This window comes from Aquarana catesbeiana, linkage group LG10, assembly GCF_042186555.1.
Source record: "Aquarana catesbeiana isolate 2022-GZ linkage group LG10, ASM4218655v1, whole genome shotgun sequence".
In the NCBI taxonomy this organism is placed as follows: domain Eukaryota; kingdom Metazoa; phylum Chordata; class Amphibia; order Anura; family Ranidae; genus Aquarana; species Aquarana catesbeiana.
Window position 1 is genome coordinate 157437871 of NC_133333.1, and position 19686 is coordinate 157457556.

General features: G+C 43.1%; 1 protein-coding gene across 1 annotated transcript in view; it reads left to right on the forward strand.

Moving 5' to 3' along the window:
* The window catches only part of LOC141110965 (lysoplasmalogenase TMEM86A-like), a 40991-nt gene extending 21820 nt beyond the window's left edge, over positions 1-19171 (forward strand). Inside the window, exon 3 of the mRNA XM_073602820.1 lies at positions 18493-19171. Within this exon, the coding sequence (XP_073458921.1) occupies positions 18493-18914 (422 nt within the window). The 3' untranslated portion in view covers positions 18915-19171. The remainder of the gene's footprint in view (positions 1-18492) is intronic.
* Positions 19172-19686: the final 515 nt, after the last annotated feature.

Below are 19686 nucleotides of genomic sequence, written 5' to 3' on the forward strand. Positions count from 1 at the left end.
AGAGAAAATTAGCTTTAATGTAAAAAAATTCACAAAAGACATCTTAAACCCAAGATACAGAGAGACCGCAGCAAAGTTAACACTTTAACAAAAAGAAATTTGCTTTATCATAACCCAAGATGCAGCTGTGAAGTTAACCCTTAAATACAAAAAGGTACAACTGAATGTAATAGGTGCCTAATTTATCTGCAGACATTCATTGAACACATATACAGTATCTCACATAAGTGAGTACACCCCTCACATTATTGTAAATATTTTATTATATCTTTTCATTTGACAACACTGAAGAAATTACATTTTACGACAATGTAAAGTAATGAGTGTACAGCTTGTATAATAATGTAAATTTGCTGTGCCCTCAAAATAACTCAACACACAGCTATTGATGTCTAAACCACTGGCGACAAAAGTGAGTAGACCCCTAAGTGAAAATGTCCAAATTGGGCCCAATTAGCCATTTTCCCTCCTTGGTGTCATGTGACTCGTTAGTGTTACAAGGTCTCAGGTGTGAATGGTGAGCAGGTGTGTTAAATTTGGTGTTATCGCTCTCACTCTCTGATTACTGGTCACTGGAAGTTCAACATGGCACCTCATGGCAAAGAACTCTCTGAGGATCTGAACAAAAGAATTGTTGCTCTACATAAAGATGGACTAGGCTATAAGAAGATTGCCAAGACCCTGAAACTGAGCTGCAGCACGGTGGCCAAGACCATACAGTGGTTTAACAGGACATGTTCCACTCAGAACAGGCCTTGCCATGGTCAACCAAAGAAGTTGAGTGCACATGCTCAGCATCATATCCAGAGGTTGTCTTTGGGAAATAGACGTATGAGTGCTGCCAGCATTGCTGCAGAGGTTGAAGGGGTGGGGGGTCAGGCTGTCAGTGCTCAGACCATACGCCGCACACTGCATCAAATTGGTCTGCATGGCTGTCATCCCAGAAGGAAGCCTCTTCTAAAGATGACGCACAATAAAGCCTGCAAACCGTTTGCTGAAGACAATCAGACTAGGGACATGGATTACTGGAACCATGTCCTGTGTTCTCATGAGACCAAGATTCCGACGGACTTAGATAGAGAACATGTTCTAAATTTTTCCATCAGCAATGCCGACGGAGGTTATCCCGTTGGCAAGTCTGACCGTGTGTACGCGGCATCACATCCACCAACTCTGTGATGTTGTCATTAGGGATGAGCTTCGAGTTCGAGTCAAACCCATGTTCGACTCGAATTTCGCATGTTCGACCGTTCTTAGAATTACGAACGATATGGGCCTTTCGCGCCAAATTCGAGTGGCGCATCACGGCCCATAATTCACTGCGGCATCGTAGTGCATTGTTGGCTGATGATTGGCCAAGCATGCACTATGACCCGTATGCTTGGCCAGTACCATCTGTACAGAGTGCCATAATTGGCCAAAGCCAGGGTGGCTTTGGCCAATTATGGCTCAGGGGGTTTAGTACACGCCCCACACTATATAAGGCCGCCTGCACGTCGGCCCTGTGTAGTGTGTTCCGGCGTTGAGAGAGAGAGAGAGACAGTGTCTATTGATTTAAGTTATATATATATAGATATATATCTATATATATATACACACTGTATTCAGTTTAGCTAGATCTATTCCTGTTATTCTCTTCCTACTGACAGGCAAGCAGGTGTTTTTACAGTATTACAGCTACCTGAAGAAAATTGCTGGTGTTCTTCTGATCCTATTAGCCCGATTAGCTACAGTATTTACAGTTAATGTAGCGCGTTCTCTGCACAGTGTGCACCTAAAGCTACCTGAAGAGAATTGGTGGTGTTCTACTGATCCTATTAGTACCGCAGACAGCTGTAGTATTTACAAGTTAGTGTAGTGCGTCCTCTGCACAGTGTGCACCTAAAGCTACCTGAAGAGAATTGGTGGTGTTCTTCTGATCCTATTAGTACCAAAGGCAGCTGTAGTATTTACAAGTTAGTGTAGTGCGTCCTCTGCACAGTGTGCACCTAAAGCTACCTGAAGAAAATTGGTGGTGTTCTTCTGATCCTATTGGTACAGCAGGCAGCTGCAGTATTTACAAGTTAGTATAGTGCGTGCTCTGCACAGTGTGCACCTAAAGCTACCTGAAGAGAATTGGTGGTGTTCTTCTGATCCTATTAGTACCGCAGGCAGCTATAGTATTTACAAGTTAGTGTAGTGCGTCCTCTGCACAGTGTGCACCTAAAGCTACCTGACGAAAATTGGTGGTGTTCTTCTGATCCTATTAGTACCGCAGGCAGCTGCAGTATTTACAAGTTAGTGTAGTGCGTCCTCTGCACAGTGTGCACCTAAAGCTACCTGAAGAAAATTGGTGGTGTTCTGATCCTATTAGTACCGCAGGCAGCTGCAGTATTTACAAGTTAGTGTAGTGCATCCTCTGCACAGTGTGCACCTAAAGCTACCTTAATAAAATTGGTGGTGTTCTTCTGATCCTATTAGTACCGCAGGCAGGTGTAGTATTTACAAGTTAGTGTAGTGAGTCCTCTGCACAATGTGCATCTAAAGCTACCTGGAGAAAATTAGTGGTGTTCTTCTGATCCTATTAGTACCGCAGGCAGCCTCAGTATTTACAAGTTAGTGTAGTGCATCCTCTGCACAGTGTGCACCTAAAGCTACCTGAAGACAATTGCTGTTGTTCTGCTCCTATTAATACCACAGGCAGGCAGCTACAATATTTACAGTAATGCCCTGTACACACGGTCGGACATTGATCGGACATTCCGACAACAAAATCCCAGGATTTTTTCCAACGGATGTTGGCTCAAACTTGTCTTGCATACACACGGTCATACAAAGTTGTTGGAAAATCCGATCATTCTGAACGCGATGACGTAAAACACGTACGTCGGGACTATAAACAGGGCAGTAGCCAATAGCTTTCATCTCTTTATTTATTCCAAGCTTGCGTGGCACTTTGTGTGTCGGATTTGTGTACACACGATCGGAAATTCCGACAACGGATTTTGTTGTCGGAAAATTTTATAGCAAGCTCTCAAACTTTGTGTGTTGGAAAATCCAATGGAAAATGTGTGATGGAGCCTACACACGGTCGGAATTTCCGACAACAAGGTCCTATCACACATTTTCCGTCGGAAAATCTGACTGTGGGTACAGGGCATTAGTGTACTGCGTCCTCTGCACAGTGTGCACCTAAAGCTACCTGAACACAATTGCTGTTGTTCTGCTCCTATTAATACCACGGGCAGGCAGCTACAGTATTTACAGTTAGTGTATTGTGTCCTCTGCACAGTGTGCACTTAAAACTACCTGAAGAAAATTGGTGGTGTTCTTCTGATCTTATTAATACCACAGGCAGGCAGCTACAGTATTTACAGTTAGTGTACTGCGTCCTCTGCACAGTGTGCACCTAAAGCTACCTGAAGACAATTGCTGGTATTGTCATACTAATAATACTACAGGCAGGCAGTTGATTCTGCTAGCTGCAATATCAGTATATATATATATCCCAGCTTTGTGCAGCTTCATCTCACTGCAGGCCATTAGTATGTCTGGAAGGCCAACAAGGAGAGGCAGACAGTCACAAGCCAATAAAAGAGGGAAAGCAGGCTCTGTGTCTAGAAGCAACAGTGCTGGTCGAGGAGACGGTACATCCTCATCAGCATGTGGCCGTGGGACATGCTTGTCCTTTTTTTCAGCAGCTGACCGTGTTGAGCTGCAACATGCGGAAAACTTCTTAGAGTGGATGACCAAGCCATCCTCATCCTCCTCATCCTCTCTCACCCAGGCTCAGGGTACTTTGTCTGGCAAAGCAGCTGCCAGTGCGGCCTCTTCCCTCGGCTCAATGGCATCAGTCACTCCTTCCCCAGCCCCACCATGTCCTCCTAAGGAGTCCCCCGAACTGTTTGACCACAGTGTTGGGTACATGCTCCAGGAGGATGCCCAGCGTTTTGAAGGCTCCGATGATGGTACCCAGCTAGAGGAAGGCAGTAACGTGAGCCCAGAGAGAGGGGGTGCCCAAGAAGGACAGCAATCTGGCAGTCATGTTTCCCCAGCTGCAGCATACTGCCAGGTTTGCACCAGTGATGAGGAGGGAGGGGATGATGAGGTCACTGACTCCACGTGGGTGCCTGATAGGAGAGAGGAGGAGGAGGAGGAGAAGGCACATCACCAACAAGGCAGGATTCCCTCCAGGGGCCAGCTTAAGGGCAGCACACTGACTGCATTACACCGCAGAGCTCCGCAGTGTAAAGTTCTTTGGTGTGGGCCTTTTTTGAGACGAGTGCATCAGATCCCACCGCTGCTATTTGCAACATATGTCTCAAGCGTATCTCGTGTGGCCAAAACATCACCCGCTTGGGCACCACATGCTTGACCAGACATATGTCGACCTGCCATGCAGTTTGTTGGCAAGTGTACCTAAAAGACCCACACCAAAGAACAAAGAGGACCTCTCCTTGCTCCTCATCAGCTGGGATCTCCAACCCCACTATACCTTCAGTCCTCTCTGAGACTTGCATTGAGAGGAATGAACGTGTAGAATTAGGTGTGTCACAGCCAAGTACTTGGGGGCAATCTGCTATCGGTACACCAACGTCAGATTGTACCAGGCAAATTTCCCTGCCCCAGCTGCTGCACCACCGAAAGAAGTTCGCTCCCAGCCATCCACATGCCCAGCGGTTGAATGCTAGCTTGGCTAAATTTCTAGCACTTCAACTGCTGCCTTTTCAGTTGCTAGACTCTGCCCCCTTCAGTGAATTTGTGGAATGTGCGGTTCCTCAGTGGCAGGTTCCCAAACGCCACTTTTTCTCACAGAAGGCGATTCCGGCTCTCTACCGGCATGTGGAAGGCAATGTTTTGGCCTCGCTGGTAGGGCGGTCAGCGGTAAGGTGCATATTACCGCTGACTCATGGTCCAGTAGGCATGGACAGGGACATTACCTATCTTTCACCGCGCACTGGGTGACTCTTCTGGCAGCTGGGAAGAAGGCAGGACTGGGTGCAGTAGTATTTGAGGTTGTTGCGCTGCCACGCCTCCAAAATTGTACTAGTGGTGATTCTGCCACACCTCTCTCCTCCACCCCCTTCTGTTCTTCTTTCTCCATGGCCTCTTCCTGTGCTGATTTGTCCTCGGAACCAGCGGTGCTCCGTAGGCGTTCAAGGGGCTACGCAAGCACGCAGGCAAAAAGATGCCATGCGGTGCTTGAGCTGGTGTGCTTGGGGGACAGGAACCACACTGGGGCAGAGATTCTGTCAGCTCTACAGGGGCAGGGTCAGAGGTGGTTGACGCCACGCCAGCTTAAGGCAGGTATGGTGGTTTGCGATAATGGCACCAACCTCCTCTCTGCCCTCCGACAGGGACAACTGATCCATGTGCCCTGTTTGGCTCACGTCCTTAACTTGGTGGTGCAGCGGTTCTTGGGCAGGTACCTGGGCTTACAGGATGTCCTGAGGCAGGCCAGGAAAGTCTGTGTGCATTTCCGCAGGTCATATAAATGCCAGTGCTCGGCTGGCTGACCTCCAAAAGGAATTTAACCTGCCCAAGAACCGCCTAATCTGTGACATGCCCACCAGGTGGAACTCAACGTTGGCCATGCTGCAGCGGCTACACACGTAGCAGAGGGCCATCAATGAGTACCTATGCGACTATGGCACCAGGACAGGGTCAGGGGACCTTGTTTTTTTTTCCCCACGCCAGTGGGCTATGATCAGGGATGCATGCACTGTCCTGTCACCATTTAAGGAGGCCACGAGGATGGTGAGCAGTGACAGTGCATGCATCAGTGACACTGTCCCCCTTGTCCACCTGTTGGAGCACATGCTGCGTGGAATAATGGACAGGGCACTTGAGGCAGAACAGAGGGAGGAAGAGGAGGACTTCCTTAGCTCTAAAGGCCCCCTTTATCCAGACAGTGTTCCTGCGTGCCCGCCAATCACACAGGAAGAGGAGGAGGATTGTGTCAGCATGGAGGTAGAGCCTGGCACTCAGCATCAGCAGCAGTCTTCAAGGGATCATTTACAGTCCGAAGAAACCCATGGACTTGTACGTGGCTGGGAGGAGGTGGCTGCGGATCATGTCGTCCTTAGTGACCCAGAGGACTCCGGACCGAATTCCTCAGCAAACCTACGCTGCATGGCCTCCCTGATCCTGCAAAGCCTGCAGAAGGGTCCTCGTATTTGTGGTATCAAGGAGAGGGATCAATACTGGCTGGCAACCCTCCTTTATCCACGTTACAAGGGTAAGGTTGCGGACCTTATCTTGCCATCGCAGAGGGAGCAGAGGATGAAACATCTTCGAGAGGCCTTGCAGAAAGGTCTGTGCAACGCGTTCCCAGAGACTGGGAGGTTACAAACTCCTGTTCCTGGACAACGTGTTGTTGAGGCTTTGGTCAGTCAAAGAAGGGAGCGGTGGTGAAGATGGCCATCTGACCGGTGCGTTCAGACAATTTTTTAGTCCGCAGCCCCAAGGTATGATCGGTTCCAGCAACCATCGCCAGCGTCTGTTTTACATGGGGCAGGAATACCTAGGGGCAAGATCTGATTTGGACACCTTTCCCACCGAAAATCCTCTGGGTTACTGGGTCTTGAGGATAGATCACTGGCCAGAAGCTTGCACAGTATGCAGTTAAGGTACTGGCCTGTCCTGCATCCAGCGTTCTTTAGGAACGCACATTCAGTGCTGCTGGAGGCTTTGTAACTGATCACAGGGTACGCCTGCCCACCAACTCGGTCGATCGACTGACCTTCATAAAATGAATCAGTCTTGGATCACCACCAGCTACCAGGCACCTGATGCTGATGTAACCAAATAATTTTTTTTTAAATGTCAGATCCCTTGAAGACTGCCTATGCTGATGCTGAGTGACTATCCTGTTATGCTGAGTGATTATCCTCTTCCTCCTCAATGATCATGCTGATAGCTTGTAAGAACATTTTTGGTTCTGGGTGCCGCCACCAGTGGCTAAGGCCCAATTTTTCAGCCCCTGTTTAACAGGGGTGTGTAATGACAATTTTTGATACAAGATTTTGCAGGGGGGTTTGTTGCTGTGCTCAACTAGAGTATCTGTGAGGGGTTACAGTGTTGTGGCACCAGCACCAGTGCCTAAGGCCCAATTTTTCTGCCCCTGTTCAACAGGGACATGTAATTACAATTCTTGATCTAATATTTCACAGCAGGGCCCATTCCTGCGCCCACCAAGAGTATCTGTGAGGGCTTACAGTGTTGTGGCAACACCACCACCACCAAAGGCCCAATTTTTATGCCCCTGTTAAACAGGTGCATGTAATTACAATTCTTGATATAAAATAATATTTCACAGCAGGGCCCATTCCAGCGACCACCAAGAGTAACTGTGAGGACTTATGCCCCGTACACACGGTCGGATTTTCCGACGGAAAATGTGTGATAGGACCTTAGTGGGGGAAGATGGTAGTTGCGCTGTGATGAAGGGGGGGGGAGGGAAGCTACAAAGATGTCTAAAGTGGCAAAGTGAACTAAAAAAGCAGAAACGGGCCAATGCATGAATAGATCCTACATGCTAAAAGAACATGGTGGGGATGCAGTGCAGTGCAACGTAGCTGATCAACATGACATGTTGCGGGCAGACAAAGCCTAATATATAAAGGTAATCGTGAAACAGTGACTGCTTGAATATAGCAAAACAAAAATGCATATACCAACACAAATAGGGTGAATAATGACACAATGCAAAAAAAAAATATATATATATATATATAATGCAAGAAAAATATATGTGGGCTAGTGCCCCATTAGCAAAAACGTGCCAGATCCTGGTGAACTACAAGCGACAAATCCCTAGGACAAACATGAATATTAGTTCTATCATCCGGTCCAAAAAGCAAAAACACGTGATGAGAAACACAAAACAAGTCCAATCGTGAAGGGAGGGGGGATCTTCAGTGAGTACTCCTCCGTGTTTGCAAGCCGCTTACCTTACAGCTGTAAGGTGTACAGCCTGTGTTGCAAATGACCCGCAGGTGTAGACGTTCCGTGTATACAGGCAGTGACAATGATGAACATGCCAAGCGAAATATAAAAAATAAAAAGTATACAGCATGTAAAATAACTCTGCAACGACCACAGTGGAGGGGGGGCAAGACACACACAGGGGGAGGTTGCACTCACTTTCATGAAGTGAGTGTGGGCATCAATCCACGAGCGCCGAGCTCGTATGCCTCCAGGAGTGTCACCAATCTGGAATCTGTCCCCGTGCCTGGAAACTGGAATATGTCCCCGTGCCTCTCTCCTCAGTGTTCGTCAGGTAGAGTAGTGATGTACAGTGTGAGGGGGAAAGAGACGCACATAGCGTGATCCCATATAAAAGGTATATTTATTTAATAAAACAAGTCCAATCAACTTACATTTAAAACAATGCTGCAGTGTGTAGTAACTACGAGCGCCGAGCTCGTCTCCTGTTGTTTGTCTATGGCAGCGTCCCGTGCTCCAAGCAATAAAACGCTCATCAGTCCATACAGTAATGCCCCATACACACGGTCGGATTTTCCAACAGAAAATGTGCGATCGGAGCTTGTTATCGGAAATTCCGACCGTGTGTAGGCTCCATCACACATTTTCCATCGGATTTTCCGACACACAAAGTTTGAGAGCAGGATATAAAATTTTCCGACAACAAAATCCATTGTCGGAAATTCCGATCGTGTGTACACAAATCCGACGGAAAAAGTGCCAAGCATGCTCAGAATAAATAAAGAGATGAAAGCTATTGGCCACTGCCCCGTTTATAGTCCCGATGTACGTGTTTTACGGCACCGCGTTTAGAACGATCGGATTTTCCGACAACTTTGTGTGACCGTGTGTATGCAAGACAAGTTAGAGCCAACATCCGTCGGAAAAAATCCTAGGATTTTGTTGTCGGAATGTCCGAACAAAGTCCGACCGTGTGTACGGGGAATTAGTGTTGTGGCGCCAGCACCACCAGCACCAAAGGCCCAATTTTTCTGCCCCTGTTCAACAATGGCATGTAATTACATTTCTTGATCTAATATTTCACAGCAGGGCCCATTCCTGCACCCACCAAGAGTAACTATGAGGGCTTACAGTGTTGTGGCAACATCAACACCTAAAGCCCCAATTTCTGCAGAGTATATAGGGCAGGCCCCTACTTTCAAACATCCAACTTACAAACGACTCCTACTTGCAAAGAGAAGGAGACAACAGGAAGTGAGATGAAATCTACCCCTAGGAAGGGAAATTCTCTCCTGTAAGAGTTAATATGGGAAAAACGTGTCCCCTCTTCACTGATGCTTTATCACCAATCCTTGTTTCACTAAAAACCCCAAATTTTCAAAAAACATTTGTCATTGGGATAGAAAATGAGGTGAAATCTTCTGAAGAGGTGCACAGACAGCAAAACAAATATTACAGGGGTGATAAGTATAGTATATAGGGCCTGGGGGCCCCACGCCTTTCCTTTTTTTAATTTGGGTGCGGGGTTCCCCTTAATGTCCATGCAAGACCCAAAGGGCCTGGTAATGGACTGGGGGGTACCCATGCTGTTTGTCTCACTGATTTTCATCCATATTGCCGGGACCCGACATTACATTAAAGCCGCAAGCAGTTTTAAATGACCTTTATTCCTTTAAAAACGTCACTTTGTGCACGGACCGTTCTAAGCACGGGAAACACGTGCCACTTTATAGCATTACTATAGACACCCCCCCAGGTACGATATTTAAAGGAATATTTCACTTTTTTTTTTCACTTTAAGCATCATTAAAATCACTGCTCCCGAAAAAAACTGCCGTTTTTAAAACTTATTTTTGCATTGATACATGTCCCCTGGGGCAGGACCCGGGTCCTCAAACCCTTTTTAGGACAATACCTTGCAAATTAGCCTTTAAAATTATCACTCTTGATTTTGAACGTTCGAGTCCCATAGACTTTAATGGGGTTCTAAAGTTCGCGCAAGCTTTTGGTCCGTTCACAGGTTCTGGTGCGAACCGAACCGGGGGTGTTTGGCTCATCCCTAGTTGTCATGGAGGAGTGGAATAGGACTCCAGTGGCAACCTGTGAAGCTCTGGTGAACTCCATGCCCAAGAGGGTTAAGGCAGTGCTGGAAAATAATGCTGGCCACACAAAATATTGACACTTTGGGCCCAATTTGGACATTATCACTTAGGGGATGTACTCACTTTTGTTGCCAGCAGTTTAGACATTAATGGCTGTGTGTTGAGTTATTTTTAGGGGACAGCTAATTTAAACTGTTATACAAGTTGTACACTCACTACTTTACATCGTAGCAATGTGTCATTTCTTCAGTGTTATCACATGAAAAGATATAATACAATTTTTACAAAAATGTGAGGGGTGTACTCACTTATTATTATTATTATTATTATACAGGATTTATATAGTGCCAACAGTTTACGTAGAGCTTTACAACTTGAGGGTAGACAGTACAAATACAATACACTTTAATACAGAAGAATCGGGGGGCCCTGCTCCTTAGAGCTTACTTTTGTGAGATACTGTATAAACGACATAAAAGCAACAACAAAAAGATAGTAAAAAAGATGCAATAGAACCAAAACATAATTGCATGTATGTATACATATACAGCAGGTAACATAAGTATTGAACACATCACCATTTTTCTAGGTAAATATATTTCTAAAGGCGCTATTGACATTAAATTTTTACCACATGTCGGTAACAACCCATGCAATCCATACATTAAAAGTAGGGGTCGACTGATTATCAGAGCGGACGATATTTGGGAATTTTCAAAGAATGAGTATCGGTCAGAAACTTACCGATATTCCGATATTCTCCCCCTGCGCAGCGACCATTTTTTTGGGGCCCACTATGTCATCGGCCCGGGTAGAAGAAGCCAGGACTAAGAAGATTTGCAGTGCACTGACTGCAGGCCCAGTGCGCAGAGGCGTGCAGAACACGCACGCAATGTCATTACGTATGTTGCGCGGCGCACCTCCAGGCACTGGGCCTGAAAACGAGCCCTGGCTTCTTCTACCTGGATAGGGCAAAGGCCACCACCTCCCTTGCCTTGGACAGTGCATACCACGGAACAATGGAACTGGACCAGAGCACCCACAGCAGGGTGCACCATGCCAGCCACCCACAGCAGGGTGCACCATGCCAGCCACCCAACCACAGTAGGGTGCCAGCCAACCACAGCGTGGTGCCAGCCACCCACCCACAACAGGGTGCACTGTGCCAGCCAGCCACCCATCCACAGCAGGGTGCACCATGCCAGCCAGTTTTATCTCATCTGTAAACTCTTTCAAATTTCAATGCAGATAGATGCAGAGAGAAAAATTTAGTGTGGTCTGGGACTATTTCTCGTCTCAACTATCCCCAGGAAAAGCAGCAATGTGCAACACATGCACAAACAATGTGAGCATGGGATCAGCAACTGCAAAAAACAAAAATATGTCAAATCTTTGGGCCCATTGAAGAGTTCAACATGTTTATGCAGCACAGAGAAAACAAACTGAATCACAAAGTGAAATACCTCTATCCCAGACAACAACAAAAGATATGTTTCAGAAAAAAGCTAAGTGGCTAAATTTGGATGAAAGATCCCAACTGCTGGACAAAGAAATTACAGAGATGATGGTTAGTGATAATCAGCCATTTATAATGGTGTCTGACTCTGGATTTATGCGGTTGATGTCCATAGCTGAGCCAAGGTACACACTGAAGAGTGAAAAATATTACCGAACCAAAATGCTGGTAAAGATTCACCAAAAGGTAGTTGAGAAAATAAAGACTATGCTGCAACCAAAGAATGCTGGCAACTCACGCTCATTTATGACTGACTGCTGTTCAGGGCCAACAGAGTCATTAATGAGTCTTACATGCCACTTCTTCGACAGCGGATGGACAAAAAGGCAATTGGTGTTGAATACAAAAGTGATGTAAGGATCCCACACTGGGGAGTACATTAAATAAATATTTCTAGGCATGCTTGAAGATTGGGGAATGAATAAAGACAGAGTGACTTGTGCTTTGAGACCACGGAGCAAACATGGTGAAAGGAATGAGGCTTGCTGAAGTGTCAGACCTCAGTTGCATGGCACATACGCTGCAACTTGGGGTAAATGATGGTCTGTCAAGCCAAAGAGCTTTGATTGATTTAGTTAGCATGCTGAAGAGGTGCGCAGGCCATTTCCACCATTCAATCCTTGCCAAGCAGCGACTGAGGTGCATTCAGGAAGACCTTGGCCTACCCAAAAACAACTTGATTCAGGCTGTTTCAACACGATGGAACTCAACACTTCACATGCTGCAAAGAATGCTGAAACCGAAGTGAGCCCTTAGCATCTATTCAGGTGAACATGGATGATATTGTTGTCCTACTGCTGATCAGTGGGCCATTGTAGCCAATTTCATTGAGAAGAAGTAGTGACACTAGAGGTGATTCATTACGACTCATCTGTCATCCCATGTGTGAGAGTGCTGAAGGTGCTTCTTAAAGAGAAGGACCCAACACATATGACATTGAAACATTTAGGCAGGTCATGAGGGACAGACTCGCCAAACGCTTTGAAAAGCATGAAGAGAATAAAAATGATGTGCTAGCATGTCTTATGGATCCTCAATACAAGAATCGTGCTTTCTCTTTTCATGATGTATTGGCCAAGGCAGAACAATGGCTGACAGAAGATATTCAACAGGAGGTGCAGGAGGTTCCTGCAGAAAGGTCAAGTCAAGAAGAGCATGTTACTAATTTGGAAGAGCAGGATGCTGCAAAAACAGACAAACATCGAAAAAGACAATCGGGAGAAGAGAATCTTCATTGTGGTCGTATTGATGCCATGTTCAGCGTTTTATTAGGGCCTTATGCGGAGAATTCTTCTGAATCTGCATCTATAATCAGCCTGGATGATGAACTTCATCTCTATTTGAAGGAACCAGTAATTGACAGAAGTGGTGATCCTGTACAGTGGTGGAAAGAAAATGAGGCACGCTACAAAAGACTTGCCTCTCATGCTAGAGGATACCTCTATTCTCCTCCTTCCTCAATACCAGTGTTAATTTCGTCAACTAAAATATTTTCATTGACTAAATTAATACTATTTTAGTTGACTAAAATATGACTAAAACTAAAACAATTGAGATGACTAAAAGAAGACTAAAACTAAAATGCCATTTTAGTCAAAAGACTAAAATACGACTAAAACTAAAATGCCATTTTAGTCCATAGATTATGACTAAAACTAAATTGAAATTTGACATCAAAATAACACTGCACTACCACATAAGAATGTGTAGGGGGCATCTACTAAGCTGATAAAAGAAAAAAAAGGAAAAGGCTTTTCTTATTTTTTTTCTTAATATTTAATGTTGGCAATATATTCAGGTAATATGTGCAATGGCATTACAGCCAAAAGAGTTTACAGGTTTTTTTTGTGTTTTTTTTTTTTAAATATATTTTCAAGTTGTACTTCTGTTTGTCAAGAGGCAATATTTTTGTTTATGAAATTTGGTTTTATTTATAAAGATGTTATACTGTATATCACAGCAGCTAAATCTGTGTCTGTAGTGCATGTTCAAACCTTAATACCATCAATAATAACATGTTATTCGATTTTTACTCCAGGAGTCTATAATGAGTTTGGCAGTTCTAAAGAAATGCTTAAATAATTAATTAAATTTAACTAAACCCATTAGATTTTAGTCCACTAAAATGTACTGGAGATTTTAGTCGACTAAAATACAACTAAAACTATTCAGATGACTAAAATACGACTAAAACTAAAATGGAATTTTATTTAAGACTATAACTAAATCGAAATTTGACGACAAAACTAACTGCTCTGTACCAAGTCTGCGTGTTTTTAATGAAGTGGAAAAAAAAACAAAACAGAAGCTGTTTAATAGGTGAACATGCTGAAATGTTATGTTTTCTGCACTATAATATTGTTCTACTTAACTGGAAGTATTTAAGAAAGTGTAGTGTCTAGCTTTTTGCACTGCCGTAGTGATTTAAATGTAATCTTATATCAGTGCAGTGCACTGCCAGTTTATATGACATTTTCTATGTTTTGGGAAGACATTTAATAAGTTATTATTTTTCAATCACTTTATTTTTCGCAGTTGTTTACTTTTAGGCCTTGTTCATACCATGGTGCAGAGACGAGTTTTTCTGCAGAGGCACAAAAAAGCAATGGTTATCTCAATCTCTACTGTTCTCTATGTGCCCTGTTCACACCACGTGCAGATTTTCTCTGTGCAGGAATGTGCAACGTGTATGCAGTTTTCTGCACAGGAAAAAAGAAAACTGATATGACATTTACATTAGTGTGAATATAGGGCACATAACTGACGCGCATTGAAAACTAATGTCAACGTGCATGAAAACTGATATGAAAACTGATGTCTCTGCAAGTGAAATCTGTGCGGTTTTCCCATCAGTTTTCATGCAGGTATGGTGTGAAGAAAATTTAAAATTTTAATAAACATTAATATGTTTTATACCAGATTTGTGTAGAAAATTGTGTTGATTTTTCAAAACTTTAACTGTACAGAATATCAGCACCTGATTGTGGCTCTCAGCCTGAAAGGCAGACGAAAATCGTCATAGGGAAAAAGTATTGAAAGCATTAAGAAAGGGAGGTACAAAAAGGCATGGAAAGCCAAGACACCAGCTGAAATCTATTAGTAATTAGAAAGCAATCCTGACCCTTGTCAGTGCAAACTAATATCAGCTGGATCAGTCTCAACTGATGGTCTATAAAAAGGTGTCTCATTACCAAGATGTCACACAAACATCCCATGATGGGTAAAAGCAAAGAGTTCTCTCAAGACCTTCACAACCTTATTGTTACAAAACATACTGATGTCGTTACAAAAGGATTTCTAAACTTCTGATTGTTCCAGTGAGCGCTGTTGGGGCCATAATCCAGAAGTGGAAAGAACATCATCTCACCATAAACCAGCCACGACCAGGTGCTCCTTGCAAGATTTCTGACAGAGGAGTGAAAAGAATTATCAGAAGAGTTGTCCAAGAGCTAAGGACAGCTTGTGGAGAACTTTAGAAAGACCTGGAATTAGCAGGCACAGCTGTTTCAAAGAAAACAATAAGTAATGCACTCAACTGCCATGGCCTGCATGCACGCTCACCACGTAAGACTCTAGTGCTGAAGAAAAGGCACGTTGAAGCTTTAAATAGGCTACTTTCACACTAAGGGACTTTAAAGGGTGTTTTAGCGCTAAAAATAGCGCCTGCAAAGAGCCTCTCCTGTCACTCCAGTGTGAAAGCCCGAGTGCTTTCACACTGTAACAGTGCTATGTGTGTATGTATGTGTATATGTATCTAGATATATATATTTATATTATAATCTAAAAAAAATGTCAAACAAACCAGCCAAACACGAATGCAACAAGCAGTCGGAGAAACATAGATGCGTGGAAATATGCACCCCCTAAATGCAAGTGCATACATGAAGGCATGGTAAGAAAAGACCAGTCACAAGAAAAATGTATTTGAACAAGATTGTAAATATGAATAAATGAAATAATGACCAATACTGGAAAAATGCTATGTGCAAATTATATAAATCTATTAAATCAAATTGAATTAAATAACAGTGCCATTGCTGACCCAAAATACATAATATAAAATTTATAATACAAATAAATTTAAATCCAGCATGGGTAGAATTTAGGAAATAGGTGAATAGCTAGAGGATATCAAACTATAATTTGATGGACTAAAAGAGATATTGGACTCTAGTTTGATGAAACTAGAGTCCAGGCTGAGGATTACCGGCATAACTGTGTGCATGCTCTGTTCAATATGTGGGGCAGACTATCCATAGGCTTAGAGATCGCTTTCATGAATATTTAAGTGATATTAGGAATCATCAGTCTAATAATGTAGCTCGCCACTTCAATTCATTACTTGAGGGTGATCTGTCATTAGTTCAAGTACAATTCATTGAAAGGATTAAAGTACAGTTGAGGTGAGAACATGTATTCCTGTGTGAGCCTAGGTTCACATTTGACATGTCAAATTGCATGCCAAATCGGCGGGAATGGCACCGGCTGAATCTGTGCGACGCCACATTTGTGGCACCGCACCGATTCCTGAAAGTAGTTCCTATACTACTTTTGGTGACTTCGGGGTGCGATTTGTATAGACAACCCACACAGATGTCTCTGAAATCGCCCCGAAGTCGGACTGACATGCGGGAATGAAATTGTGCGAGTTCAACTGAACTCACACAATTTCAATCCCGCTGTCAGTGTGAACCTGGGCTAAAAGAGAGGTTTTCTGGATCTTTAAACTTCAAACGAGAATGCCCAATGGTTTAAACTTCAAATGGGATGTCACGCATTACTATGAATAAACGTACTGTATGTTTTGTTTTTTTCGTGGTGGTGTGTGCCTTTCCAGTTGTTTACCTGTGACCATCCAAGTTTTATTCTAGAGTTCATGGTTCTGCTCATGTTTACTTTTGGGTACTCTATTTATGTATCAATTCCATGTTATGCTCTTTTTTCTTATTTCTTATTCCGTTATGATGGTGTTCCTCTTGTTTTACATCAAACTAGAGACCAATCTCTCTTTTTGTCCATCGAATTATAGTTTATGATATCCTCTAGCTACTCGCCTATTTCCTAAATTTTACCCATACTGGATTTAAATTTATTTGTATTATTTATTTCAGGTCAGCAATGGCACTGCTGTTTAATTAAATTTGATTTAATAGATTTATATAATTTGCATTTGCATTAGGGGATGCATATTTCCACACATATATGTTTCTCCTCCTGCTTTTTGCATTCACGTTTGGCTGGTTTGCTTGTCATTTTTTAATATTTATTTAATTGTGTGTGTATATGTATATATATATATATATATATATATATATATATATATATATATATACACACACACACATACATACATACACACACACACAAATATGTTTTAGTTCTATTGTATCTTTTTTTACTATCTTTTTGTTGTTGATTTTATGTAGTTTATATGTGTGTTCAATGAATGCCTGTGTGGCAGATAAATTAGGCATCAATTACATTCAGCTGTACCTTTTGTATTAAAGGGTTAACTTCACAGGTGCATCTTGGGTTATGATTAAGCGTTTTTTTTCCGTGAAACGCGTTAACCATGCTGCCATCTCTGTAGGGAGTGTGGTCAATCTTCCTTTAGTCCCATATCTCTTAAAAAGAAACACAGCCACACAATGAAGTTGGATGAGAAACGGTTCAATTCCAATGTACATAAGGGCACTTTTAGATGTTTTTTTAATGAAAACAGTAGTGTCTCTCTCTCTCTCGTTCTCTTGTTCTCTCTCTCGCTCTCGTTCTCGCTCCCTCTTTCGTTCGCTCCCTCTTTCATTCTCTCTCTTTTGATCCCTCTCTCGTTCTCTTGGTCTCTCTCTCAGTCTCGTTCTTTCCCTCTCTCCTTCTCTCTCTCTCGTTCTCTCTCTCTCATTCTCTCTCTCTCGTTCTCGTTCTCTCTCACATACTCTCTCTCACGCCCCCTTGCGCGCTCTCTCGCGCACTCTCTCTCTCTCATTCTCTTCCTCTCTCGTTCTCTCATTCTCTCTCGTTCTCTCATTCTGTCCCTCTAGTTCTCTCGTTCTCTCTCTCTAGTTCTGTCGTTCTCTCTCTCTAGTTCTCTTTGTCTAGTTCTCTCATGCTCTCTCTCTTGTTCTCTCATTCTCTCTCTCTTGTTAAACTGGATCAACTGGTGTCTTTAACCTTATCAACTATGTAACTCTGGTATTCCCAAAACTGATTTCAGGACATGTAATAACTCCACTTTTTAGAGTTTCTAACCCTTTCCCACTATTCACAAATAAAAAGATGTTGCTTAAGTTGGGCTGAAAGGATAAGTTTACCTTTTGGAACATGTTACATGTTCACCAGTATTTAGGGTGGAACATGTAACATATTCCAGCTGCTGCCACCTCACCCCTTGATCCCCCCCCATATTGTTACAGCAGGGGATCTTCTCCCCGCACCTGCTGTCACAATTTAAAAACTGGAGACTGTGGTGTGCATGAGCAGGATGAATAGATCCAGGTTTGGATAGTTTCAAAAAGGCTGTGTGCCACTGAACAGGAAGCAGAGTTAAGGTGTCTGCAGAGTTGGGTCAGATAACTGTAAGGCTTGGAAAGGGTACTGACGGAAAGTGTCTGATATTAAAAAGGATAGCTGTATGACAAGTATGCTTGGTATTTATGTATCTAAAACGCAGACAATAGGAGGATGGGGCGCTGCCATTGGTTTCTGAGCAAGTATTTGAGGTGTAAACCGTTGCACTTTATTGCAAGGAAAGGTCTTAGCTAAATTAGGGATTTGTATTTTTTTTTCCTATAAAAAGGTACATAAACTGGTTATGTTACAACTTACAAGCATATGACAGACATGATTGTCCGTGTATTTCTTGTTTCAGCCTTTCAGCATAGTTCCAATATGATTACAGAAGCAAGAATCTGAAAGCCTTTTTTATTCATAACATGCTTTGTTCTTTTTCAGGAATGGTGATGTTTGGATTGGCCCATATCTTGTACACAATTGCCTTTGGCTTTCATCCTTTAAATATTCGTATTTTCATCATCTTCGCTCTCTTTTGTGCCACCTTTTACTCTTTGACTGTCTCCTATTTAAGTGGACCTTTTATTTATATGGTGGCCGGCTACTCAATGTTGATCAGTACCATGGCATGGCGGGCGCTGTCCAAGCTGGTATCCCATGATTTTTCCTGGGCAAATATGTCTGCTGCATTAGGTGCCATATCCTTCATGATCTCTGACTGTGTCCTTGCAGTTGACAAATTCTGTTTCCCATTTTCCAATGCAAGGGCTATTGTCATGTCAACGTACTATGGAGCCCAAGTGCTAATCTCCCTATCAGTAATTAGACCAACTCAAGATGATTATCTGTGGAAGTCCAGATAATATAAACACTCCTGGGTTTGTAAAAACACTTGAAATACAATTTTCAGTATTTACTGAAAGAGATAACTATACTATTAGTTGTATAAAAGTAAAGGAGAAAATGCAACACACAACAACTGACAGTAACCAAGAAGTTATAATCTTCATTTGTTTTTCAAAATGGAAATTTGGTTGGATTATTGCACACTTGAAAATGAATTTCTTTAATAAATATATCCATATTTATCTTTGTATTTGCTCCCTTTGACAATATACTCAAATTAATAAAACTATTATTGTACAAAAATAAAATGTAATATGTAGATTACTTTGCTAAAAGGTCCATGTGATGTAGTGGAAGACAATAAAAAAATGCATTTTATCATTAGGGGTGTATACACACTAGTGTTTAAGCTCCTAGAAGCTGTTATTTAGCATTTTTTTCCTGACACAGCATAACAGCATATACGTATGGGTAGGCTTTGCCCCCTGCCCTATCTCAAGACCGATTATACTATAAAAGTAGGTCTCCTCCCTGCCCGCAGCATTCTCTTTTTTTTTTTCCTCACTGCTACAGCCGGTTATACTACTGCTGAAAGCAGGATTTTTTATTTTATTTTTCCCTCACCTTTGCCGGACGCTTCTGGCCAACCCACACAGGCTCTAGCCTCTCCTGTGTCGAAGCTCCCCACTGTACAGGCAGACATGAACCCCTCTATGGGGGAGACCTCCCCCCTAAAGGATCCAGGAAAAGGGGTGCCGGTACCTGGTCTAGGGGAGCCATCAGGAAGAC